Raw genomic sequence first — 12,114 nt, forward strand, 5'->3', positions numbered from 1 at the left:
ACAGTGAAGTAGACATTGCTACCTGCACGTTTCATGTTCTGTAGAGGGTCATGTCCTTCCTATCGCCACACTTGGCATACCAGTCTCCATACGTTACTTCTATAGATTTAAGAGTTACACAACCAGAGAGCAAACTGGAACAAACACTCTATAAAAATCTGCACACGCAGATTGCAGTGACAGCAGTGCTTGAGGGGTGCGGTCAGCCAGGACTTAGGCTAAGATAAGAAGGCTTATGTCGACATGCGCATTTATAGAAGACAGGATACAACCCACGGTCCTTCTAGACAGGAAGACATTACTAAAGCAGACAATATTTTACTGGAGTCAAAACATGCTGTGCTAGTCAGTAACAAACTGGCTTTTAGTGGATACTGATTGTGAAGGAAAAAAGCAAGAATAGCTCATAAGAAAGTAATTGCTACATAGTAAGAGAAAAAGGGAACACTGTACAGTGGTAGGAATTAATTGCATTGCATGAGGGGAAAGTATCATTAAGTTGTGAGATTTGCTGCAATAGGACATAATGGACACTGAAAGTGTCAAACCAAAGTCAACAGACAAAATCATGATAGGGAGCACGTGTATGAGAGGCAAGGGTTTCCCTAGTTCTTGCTATAACAAATAACCTGAGTAAAACCCCTGACCAAGGAAGCCACTGTCTTTTGTCAGCTGGAAGGATACATAAGGGAAAGATCCCTTTTCTGATGCTCTTTCCTAAGCATCTGCTATCAGCTTCTCTCAAGGGAGTTTGAGCCAGGTGGCTCTCAGGTCTGACCTGGCACAACTTCTATTCATAAGATTTATGTTTCATCACTTACCAACTACCTGTCTTTTGTTTTGGATGGCTTGTATAGATACCAAGACTTAAGTGTTTTCAATACACTACTGTTAAAAAAGGCCAGTTTAAGGCTGGTTAGAAAAACACACAAACCAACCCTAAAAATATCTCTTTGTTACCTTATCTAAGTCTTCTATCTAATGCTCCCACAATTCCACAAAGAGAGTGCAAGTCTTTGTTAGTCCACAGCATTTGATAATCAAGACTTGTTCATTAATGGACTAGAGAGGTCTGGTGTGGACTAAGGAGGCTTAGAGAGCTAGAGAAGTGCAATACTGAAACATACTACACTATTGGTTTGGTACAGGATTTCATCAACTTCAACATCACTTTCGGTTCCACCTCCCTCCTACCCCTTCCACCCTATGTATTCCAAGTCAAAAGTATAAAGTTGACATTACAATAGCCCGCACAGCACCTATCAGTGTTGCAACAGTTTTAGCTTTTCAAAAAGACCCTCCAGATACATGACATCTGAAGTGGAAGGCAAGATGATTCATTAAGAAAGCAGAAGAGAGATAATGATGGCCTAACTGATGCAGAAAGAAAAAGTCAAAGCTATGCTCACAGGAGAGGGGCAATGAAAATTCAACCTATACTCAAAGAACAAAACAATAGGATAAGAAGTCAGGCATCATACTATTATAGTGGCCATCCTGATGTCTGAACAAGGAAGTTTGGCCCAGACTGTAGTTCTTACAAAATTCAGCTTCTGCAATTAAAAAACAGTCAAATTTCTAAATCTCAGTATAAACCTCCCTGAAAGGAATAATTCCCTGGATGTCCACAACACAAACAATTTCTTCATGTATAAGGGTCCACAAATAAAAAATAATTAGAAACTGACTTTCTGCCTTTTGGAAGGGGGGGGGCGGGATGGAGGGGAGGAAGAAATCAATCTAAAATGCACATCCAGACACCAAGCCAGTTATTTCTACACCATAAAGGTAAACTGAATGAACGCAGCAGCTCCGTGAGCATTTCAAGCGTGAGAGGGCCGGCAGGGCACAGCACCCTCGCCCTCCCCAAGCCTCCCCTCTCCCGCTGCCAGGCACCCCGCACCAGCCCGCGGAGGCCATCGGGGAGAGGGGCGCGTGAGGCCCGAGCAGAGCTAAGTTTGACCTGGATCAGGTATTCGCCACGGTGCCCACCACAAACACCCCTGCTGGTACAACGGGTAAAGCAACTGGCGGCAACGCAGGGTGCTTCTTTCAACAGGAACACTCTCCAAAGTGCACCTAAAGTTATTGTCTCTGCAGACGGGGTCGGCGGCCGGGTCCCCACCGCGCACCGCAGCGCGGCGCGAGAGGCTCCGTCCCCGCAGGGTCCCCGGTGGAGGGAGGACCAGGAGGCCGGGAAGGGGAGCCCTGGCGGGGCCTGGGGCCGCCAGAGCTCCGCCGACCGCCTCGAAAGATTAGGGGGGTTTTTTCAGCCAGCAGTCAAACGGCCCCACCACGGCCCCACCGCCCCAAAGCGCTTCCCCGGGCAAAACCTCGGTCCTCGCTTCGCGGCAGGAGCTGCGGCTGCCGGCCGCTAAGGCGGCGCCGCGCTCTGGCCGCAGCAACAGCCCCCAGCGCCCTGCCGAGGGCGAGCGCGAATCGCCGTTTACCCGCGGCGGCCGCGCAGCAGCCCGCCCGGGCCGGGCTCACACAGCGGCGGGGCAAGGGCAGGCTGCAGAGAGGCGGCGGCCGGGCCGGTACCTGCTCGGTGGCGCTGGGGCAGCAGGCGATGAGCGGCAGCGCGGTGAGGCAGTTCAGCAGCAGGCCGCCCAGGGTGATGGCGTTGGGGGCCAGCCACGGCGGGACCTGCTCTACCAGCCAGTTCCAGTAGGGCTGCAGCGAGGGCTCCAGCAGTGAGCGCCCCGCCGCGCTGTAGTGGTGCTGCTCCAGCCGCTTCAGCTGCGCCGGGCTGAGCGGCGCCGGCAGAGCCCAGGGCCCCGCCATGCCGCCCGCACCGCGCCGCACGGGGCCGGATCAGGCCGCCGCCGCCGCCGCCGCCGGGGCGGGGCCGACGGCTGCGCCGCCGCGGCGGGAGGCGGAAGAGGCCGCCCCGCCTGTGGGGAGCGGCTGCCACGGCCCGCAGCGCCTCGGGGCAGGGCTGGGGGTGACACCCCCGTCGGCCGCGGGACGCGCTGCCCCGGCCACGGCGGCTCCGGCACCGCCGCCCGCCCCGCGGCCGCCTTGCCGCGTGCCTCCCGCCGCCGCCATTTCCTGCGGCGGCGCGTCGTCCCCGAAGCGACGCCTTCCCACCGCCATTTCGTGCGGTGCGGGGCTTTGGGGGCCTCGTCGCCCACGGGGATTTTTTTCCCCCCTCTCTGGTACGTCTCGTTTTTCTCCGCGTTTTGTGAGGCGGTTGCTCACGCAGCAAGGCGTGAAGGCAGGGCTTGCGCAGGCAGGCTGCGAGCAAGGGGCCAGCAGGACAGCACAGCTGAGCCTGTTGGGGAGTAATGGAGAAATAATCTGGATTATACCTCCCAGGGACATGCCCATCCTGACAGCAGGCCCTGCTCCCCGAGGGCTGCCACTGCCTCCACTGGTACAGGGGCATCAGGTCACGGCGCTAGCAGGACTTCTCTTAGAGAAGGCATTTTGAAATACGTACATCTTTTCAGAAACAGTGATGCTTTAAACTGTTTTTTTAATTGGTTTAGTGAACAGTTTTAGATTCCCGTGTCCATGAATCTCTGGGAAGTACATTTTTTTGAATGTGACCAAGGAAAGGTGAATACGCAAAGATGTATGAAAGACAAGGTAGAAAGTATAAAATACAGTCTCTGACCAGTCTATACATGAATGGTATCTACTTAAAAGTAATCATTTTTTTAAGTTACTCCTTTTGGGCCAGAGGTTGCAGCTTTCTGGCCAAAGGAAACAAGTTCCTGGACAGGGCAGTTTCCTGTTATTCAAAATAAGCAGAGTTCCTTGTCTAATGAAGTTAATATGTTTTTGAATAGGTTTCTCTGCCGCAAGGGTCAGGCACGTTTGACATATTGAAAAGGGTGGCTTCAAAATCACTTGACATAGTGTGTGCGTCGCAAAATGCTACGTCATTACTCTGCCAGTTTCGTTTACAGTTCAGTAAATACCTTACTGTGATTGGGATTAAGGGCCAAAACAGAGAAGAGAGGATCTGCCAAGAAAGAGTAGCGGGGAGGGGTAACACAATATAATAAAGGAAAACTGAATGACAGCCTGTTAAGAGAAAAGCAAAAGGGAAATGTGGCAGTTACTTAGATTCAAAAACAACCAGACCCCCAAACCATTGGAATCACTCGGTTTAGAAAAAGGTAAAAGAACGTTGTTTCTTTAGTTCAGTCTGCATCAGTGTTGTCAACATAGTGGTATTGGTATTTATGGAGAGGTAGCTCAAGCTCTTCATGATGCCAAGAGAAAAAAAAGGTGTATTTTTTGTCTTTGTAAGAGTTATAACCAAAACATCACTGCCTCTGTGTTCTTAATTAGAAACTTAAGCAATTAGGCAAAAAGAAGGAGGAAAAAAATGGGAAAGTAAAAGAGTAATAAAAACAGTGATATAGAAAGTGAGGGCTAAATGAATAGTGGAAGAAATGTCTTTACTGATGAATTTATCACTGAGTTTAGGGAAGGATTTGTTTTATGTTTTGAAAATTACTCAGCAACAAAGCATAGCATAGGAGAACCTAAAACAATAACTCCAGTGTACTTTACATTTTCAGCACTTCCTCAGTATTCAGGATTCACTTCTGCTTCCAAATGCTTTTTGTTTCAGCAGAGCAGCAGCTTCACTTGTCAGTCAAAGGAGGCCATGAAAATCAAGTGACATTAAGCACACTGTGCTTAAAATAGAATGCCTTTTGCTCCAGAAACTCAAAATGCAACAGAAAACATTCATAAAGTCTCCATTCACAGTGGATCTCTCTCTTTTTTTTTTTTTTTTTAACGAAGAACATACAGGAAGCTTAAAGAAACACAATTTTTAATGGATTATTTTTTAACATTTCTCATTTTCAATAAAGACCTCCTTATAAACAGCGTATCCTGATTCAAACATCCTTTAAAAGATTTCCATGTGTTTCTCTCTTCCCCTTTCTACGTTTGTGAGGTTATTTTCAGTGAGGTAAAAATGGGTTGACACTGGCTGTGTTTTCTTTCAGTAGGAATGTGTGGCTGCAGTGCCCTTATCAAGCCCCACATACACTGATCCGAGACCAGATGCTTATACAGCAGTAAGGTTTTCTACGCCAAATGCCTTTCCACGTGCAAAGAGAACAAGCCAAAAGAAAACAAAATATTTTCATCTGACTTTAAATAAAAACAATATATATGTATTTTTCTTGTATGTGTTTGTTAGGGTCTGCTTTCTTGTTCCAGTTTATAACTTTTGAAGACCTTGACCTCTTTCAGTCAAACTGAGCACCAAGGTAGAGGTTTCAAAAATACGAAGTTCTTACCAGGTTTGTTAAAGTGGGCAGACAAGAGAATCCCTACTAATGGTGCTATTGAAGGACAGCTGAACTGTAGCCCAAACCCTTATTAGCTGATGGAGGATGTACATAGGGGTCAGATAATATGAACAATGCAACTAGCTGACAACCAAACCAGTTTCACATCTTACTGGACATCAGGGAACACAACCATAAGCACTAGCACTGCTAGTTTCACATTTGGAGCTTTTATGTTTTGCTTTTACATTGTATCACAGGACTGGTTTTGTTTGAGGTCCTAGTTCATTCCTAGGTCTCTTTGAGCTTTGCTGATTTCTTTGAAATTCCACTTGAACGTATTTTGGAGAAATTTTGTTTTGGGAGCATTGGGCCATATATTTTACAGCACATTGTTCTGCAGCTGCTTCTATTCTCCCTGGGTTGTTTCGCAGTTTTTGTTACCTGTAGTATGTCTCTATCCTCCCAAGATAGTATTAACCTCAGATTTCATTAGCATTCTCTTAACTCTGAGTTTTAGGTCACTTCATGTCATCTGTTGAACACCGTCCCTGGAGAATCTCACTAGGCAACACTTCATAAATCAAAACTTTATCTTTTGTTACTCTCTATTTAGGGTTTTTCAGTTGGTTTGAGATCTTGAAATTCCCTTCTTGTCCCACCCACTCCTGTCCTGTACTCCTACTGGAGTGTATCCTGTCATTCCTCTCAAAGTAATTTTCAATTAATTTTGAGCCCAGAGGCTTGGCTGATCTGAATAATTATTGTGAGTATGAATTTATAGCACACTAATGGCCACTCACCTGGATTCCACCTACGGCCCAGTACCTAGTACTTCCTATTGGCAACGTGCACCTAGAGCCTGAGGGGCAACCAATAGCAAAGCAACCGAGGTGGGATTGAGAGCATCTGAATATGAAGCTTATCGTTCAGGCAGTGAAAAGTAGCTTAGTTCAGCTTGTCCTTTAACACTGTTGGCATCTGGTAGAAATTAGCATAGCTAATTCTTTCTGCAGAAAACCTATAGAAGCTGAGATTTATGCTGGCCACCAGGTTATTATATATGATACCTTAAGGCTGAGGCAGCAAGTATATAAGCATGCAGCTGTAAACATACCTGCACACAAAGCATAGGAGAAATCACAAAGATAATGCGAGAAGAAAGGAAAAGGATCTCAGAGCAAGTGAGACTGGCAGAGCAAAGCAAGAAAAGGCAATCAAATCCCCAAAGTTAAAGAGGAATTGGTCATCCAAATGTAAAAACACCAGATCAGCAATGGTTGTTCATAGTAACAAATCCATTTATTATTCCATAACTGCTAAATGCTAGATGTTTGAAAATGTACTGACTTGAAAATAACCATCTTGCAATGACTTTGCTACTGGTCTTAGCAGACCATTTTCTGTGTACACCATAATTGAAGACAATAACTAGTCAGTTAGCTCATAACCTATCCTACCTATACATTTGGACTGAGAACTGGTAAATGACAGGAACATAAAGAATTGACAACCTAGTCAAATTATATGTGATCTTGTATCTCGCATGCTTGAGACTTTGCTGGATACTTAAATGCAACACCACCACTGCTGAAATACTACTAATAGCCAGTTCTCTTGGAAGTTAATGACCCTAGAGCTGGAAGATTAATGCAGCTATTTTACCTTATCAAAGACTTTGTCTTACTCAACAACAATAAACTCACTAGGGGTAGAGTCTGAGCCACTTATCTGCCATGATACCTACCAGAGCTCAGTGAATTGCTGAGGACAGGGGCTGATCCAAAATGATGAAAGCTGTTACTGTTGTCATTTATAATGTTTTAAATATAGATATTAAATTGCCTGTATCAGTTTTTTTTTCCATTCACATTCTGTGTCCTGCACCTTAAAGTGCAAGCCCATTCGGTCATGTGACTGATGATACTGTGTCCCACTCACTATAGTGGGCTCAAGTTCCTCCATCACAGTATGTGGAAAGCAAGCAAGAAATGTGGTAAAATGAGACACAACAACAACTAAAAAAATAGTAAACAATAACTTGATAGATCTTAAACACTTCATATTTATTGTACATTAAATAAAACAATTTCAGTTCAGTTGAGAGGTTTATGGGAGGGATTTAAGAAATCAAAACTTCTAAAGGAAGATTTGTTCAGCTTAAATGACCTTTAAGTACGTATGTATTAAATACATATAGTAAAACCATATTCTGTTAAACAATTCTCAGGCGAATAAGATATGTTATCAAAGAGGTATGTAGTCCAAAGGTCTCATTGCACAGCCTCTCGTTAATCCATATGCTTTCAGTCTGAGAACGATATGCTTTGTACCACTGAGTACCAACTCTGACTGCCTCCTTATGTTTATTACACAGCTTCTCCTCTTTCCTCATTAAAAAACAAAACACAATATCAAACAGAAAATAAAGCTGAACATTACAAAATGTGTGTTGTCTTCAGTTCATTTCATTTCAACCCCAAAGCAATCCATGCGTATTCTTTCTTTTCAGTAAGCACAGGTAGGGAAAACAACAACAAATAAGAAACAAAAAGAAAAGAAAATCCCCAACCACACGTTTGTTCTGCCATTGCAAGAACTAAAATGCTGTAATTCTGGCTACCAGTTTCCAACACAGTGGCAGGAAGCACAGTGGACGGACTCTCACTTCCCCTCAGTTTTGTCTGGCTGTACTTCACGCATATATGAATCAATGATATGCGGAGGCACTCCATCCATTAATAGCTTGAAGAGCGAAAGCCCACCTACAAACAAGGAACAAGACAATTTTCAGGTTGAAGGTCCCTGGAACAGTAGGCTGGTACCATGATTTTCCTGTCTTAAGTGACAGCTTAGTCAGTCCCTATCCTATACTTCATTTTGAGATGCGGTAAAATTCATCCCTGTTCAAAAGGCCAGCACAAGAATTAACCATCACTGAATCCTTTCTCGGTGGAGGACTGGTACTGATCTATTGCCCAGGGTGAGTTTCGCTTCTCGCAAGTCATTTTCTGTCATTTATTTCACCCCATGCAATAGACTATAAGCTTCACTGCATGTAACCCTCCTGATTTCCATTAGGAGCGTAGTTGAAGATGAAATTCAGCCCAGAAAGAACAATGTAGAAAACACCTGACACCAAGGGATAAAGATGAGTTGTGGAGAGCAAGGGATAAAGATGAGTTGTGGAGAGCATGCAGAGACATTCAAATTATTCTAGTGTTGGGTTTTATAATAGTTTATAAGTATTTAGCAAAATATTTATCCTATTGCTTGAAATTTACAGCTGGGATGACATATGTAAAAGAATAATACGGAAAAAAATGAGGATTTTAGATATTGGTGCCTAAATTTAGACTCCAGAGAGAACTGATGACAGTCAAAGCTTTCTTCTCCTGGGGAGGACTTGAAATGAAGAACAACTTTCAATTCATTTTGGAATAAAAAACAGATAACATGAATCACCTTGGATCCAGGTGTTTACTCCATGAAAGCTCTGCTTGTCGCTGGGGCTGTGGAGCTGCCACGTGAACCCAGAGGAGGGATTTATCCCACACTTGGTTGCAGCTGCCAGCATCTTCATTAGCTGCAGCAAATGAATGTCCCTGCTCACAAGCCCCGCTGAAAATTTCCTCCAGCCCTGACAAAACTTTCCTTCCTGCCTCTATGAAAATGAAATTCTTCACTTTGCAGTTTTATGGTTGGTGTCAATATTCACAGAGCAGGTATCAGAAGTCACATTCAGGGCCTTTTAGGTCTACATGCCTTAGAGCTTTGGCTTAGCCACAGTGAATAAAAATTGAAGCGAATGTATTTTAAATCTCCTTGCCATACTATCAACCTAGGCTTAGAAAAAAGCCAGTGGAAGTACTCAATGTTTTATCTGTTGTTCTTGAAAAAGGGGCAAGGCACATCTTTAAAGTAGATTTTAATAATTTTGGCAATCCAAGGCAAAATTTCTGTCACTGCCCCCAAAATATGTGTGTCTGGTGTCTAATGCACCGTTGGGGGCCCCCCAGATCCCACTGACATACATTTAGTAATTTAATACAAATAATCCAAATTAGAGCTGAAATTTCATGCCATTGACAAAAATGTCATGGAAATCTGTAGAAGAAAATATACGAGTATTTCTATTCATTTCACTGAAATCAGCTGACACTTGCAAGGAACAGTGGGAAAAAGATAAATATTTTGCTAAAAACATTAGCGATTGTCCTTTTTCAAGGGGAAAGGTGGCATATGTGGTAAGAAAGCTGCATACCATTGCTATTCCTCTTATAAGTCTGTGTGATTATTCCATCCTGAAAGTTGTAAACCATCCACTAATAACTGCACTTACCTTCTCAGCCTTTCGGGGAGCACACCAAAAGTTTTAAAGTAAAGTACATTTTGAAAAGGAAGATACTACTGTCTTTGAGTGCTTCAGCTAAATGCAATTGAGCTGATCTTTGCATACAGTAATTATTCTGATTACAGATTTAAGGAATTTACAACCTTTATTAACACAAGGATCATCCAGTTAAAATGCTATTAGTCACTAGGGATTATAAGTAACTGTGCTATCTCATTCAACACTGTCATTGTTTCAGAACTGTTTTTTCCCCACTTTAGGTGGATGCACAATACAAACAAAAAAAATGCATGCTTTTCAGCATTCTTTTCAACTCGTGAAGTGCAAATTGTGACAAAAATCATTCCTTTTTTAAAGGAAATTGTGTTGAATAAACATTTCATTTATGTAGAGGTATATTCCTATATGCAAATAACTGTCTGTAAATGCAGAATGCTCTTTCATTATTTGTATTTTATTCATACTAATGAATTATCCTAACTCATGCTGTGTTAAATTACACTGAAGTATGCGCACTATTAGAAAGTAACAGGATATACTACTAACAGAGATACTTAACAAGCAATTATTATAAAGATCCAGCTTTAATATGCATTAAAACTATCATGCTACTCATTCCAAAAACATTTTCATTAAGTAACATAATGAAAATCATGCCATACTAGGCAAACTTTGTATGACGTGAAAACAGACATAAGCTTCATATGCAAGAACCATATGAAAGCTTACCTTAGATGACAATATACATTCAAAAATCCTTACTGTGTAACTAAGGGAGAGAGAGAAAGAGAAGTAACCATTGAATCACAAACACAAAAGTGGAGAGAAAATGTTGAGTGAAATTATGCTTACAATTATGACAAGACGATGTTTTAATCCTTAGTCATGTAAAATATGTAGGAATAAAAGCACATGGGGAGTAAAAGGTAGGGATCCAGTTCCACTTCAAAATTATCAGTAATATGTAAAAGCTATATTAATATGTTCAAGTAACTATAACTCCTGTAATTAGTCTAGAGTATTGATTGGAACCAAATTATGCACCTGACAAAGTTTCCAAACATAGCTTCAAAAGAAGCTAACACATATATATATATAGTGTTTTCCACCATGGGAAAAAAGCACACACACAACACTGAAACATATATATATATGTCGAAACTCTATAAGGCAAAATAATCAAGTACAGATGAATTACATAGCTATGCACTGTAATACGTACTTTGTCACACATCAACATTTACATTACTTAAAGCATGCCGTTTACTCTATAGGAGCCCTTTAATTAAGCAATTTGACTCTACAGAACATACATACATACATATATATATATATATATATATACATATAAAAGCACTTAACTTTGTAACTGTTGTAGCCATTTAGGAAAAAGTACCTTAATACTTCAAATACTACAGGAACATTATCTAGCCTAACATATCTTAGGTTTCAAATAGTAAATTTGGATGCATAAAATAATGGAGACAAGTTTCTGGGCATCTCTATCATTTTAAAACTGCTCTGTCAATATTCTGGATTTGGGCAATATTAAAAGCAAAGACGTTTCTATATAAAGGGCCAAATTTTCTGCCATTAAAATTCACTGATACTGAATTTAAAATCTTCCGTAGAAGCATATGGAGTAGAAGCATATGCTTGTAAGGATAAAGTTTCCAGTGATTTCAACTGGATCAAGATTTTATCCTTAGATTTTGTAGTGTAAGTACAGGCATGGATTAACATTTTGAGTACTAATTAGTGATCAAAGACTAATCTATAAGAAGGAATGCTTTTTAAGAACAGCAAAAGATTTTATGATACTTCTGTTCTTTCAGTAATTCTACAAACTAACTTAGAGCTAGCTTTTGAGATGCAAATTTCTGTCTCCTGAAAGGCTTATGTATTCTGGTCAAAGGTATTTACAGTTATTAAATAAATTCTTTATATGTACAGGTGGTTCTATGCCCATTGACAGAGCAGAAATATGTCTAAATATTTTGTAACTCTGAAGTTAAATTCCTTTATTCTTGATTAGTTTGGCCTTCTTTGCTCATGTGACATAGACATTGTATGCCATGAGCCACTAGCTAGTTTAATCTAAAAAAGCAAGTAAATACACACTTTGCATGCAGAAAACATTTTCATGTGAAAAGAGAGGAAGGGAGTGAAATGGAATATCCAGCGGAGTATGCTTATTATAAACCTGATTATTCCCCGACAAGAAGAATGGGTGTCCTGGGTTAATTACTCCGTGATATATCACTGCAGAATTAGAATATTTATAGTGGTATTTATTCTCATTTGAAATTCTTCTCAGTTAATTTTTACACCTTATTTTCCAACATTTCTCATATAGCATCTTTGCTATCATCAGCCTATCAGAGTGATCACCAACCTTGATTTCACTCTTCAGGTGAACATTCTCCAAAACCACTTGTTTCATGATAATAAAAGCATGATACTTTTTTGGTATCTTTTCACTGACCTCAGTGAAGTTAG

The 12,114-nt window shown here is 41.7% G+C and overlaps 2 protein-coding genes across 6 annotated transcripts in view; both read right to left on the minus strand.

Moving 5' to 3' along the window:
• Positions 1–2,893, minus strand: part of CHPT1 (choline phosphotransferase 1) — a 36,629-nt gene extending 33,736 nt beyond the window's left edge. For 3 of the 5 annotated variants that reach the window (XM_026119725.2, XM_064513852.1, XM_026119724.2), the window contains exon 1: positions 2,542–2,884. In XM_026119725.2, coding sequence (XP_025975510.1) covers positions 2,542–2,784 — 243 coding nt within the window. In that variant the 5' untranslated portion in view covers positions 2,785–2,884. Of the gene's footprint in view, positions 1–2,541 lie in introns of all 5 variants that reach the window. The other 2 variants (XM_064513862.1, XM_026119726.2) reach the window with 2 other exon arrangements.
• A 4,409-nt stretch (positions 2,894–7,302) lies between these two features.
• Positions 7,303–12,114, minus strand: part of MYBPC1 (myosin binding protein C1) — an 83,569-nt gene continuing 78,757 nt past the window's right edge. Inside the window, 1 exon segment of the mRNA XM_064513889.1 lies at positions 7,303–8,026. Within this exon segment, the coding sequence (XP_064369959.1) occupies positions 7,926–8,026 (101 nt within the window). The 3' untranslated portion in view covers positions 7,303–7,925.

Source organism: Dromaius novaehollandiae, chromosome 1 (genome assembly GCF_036370855.1).
Source record: "Dromaius novaehollandiae isolate bDroNov1 chromosome 1, bDroNov1.hap1, whole genome shotgun sequence".
Taxonomy (NCBI): domain Eukaryota; kingdom Metazoa; phylum Chordata; class Aves; order Casuariiformes; family Dromaiidae; genus Dromaius; species Dromaius novaehollandiae.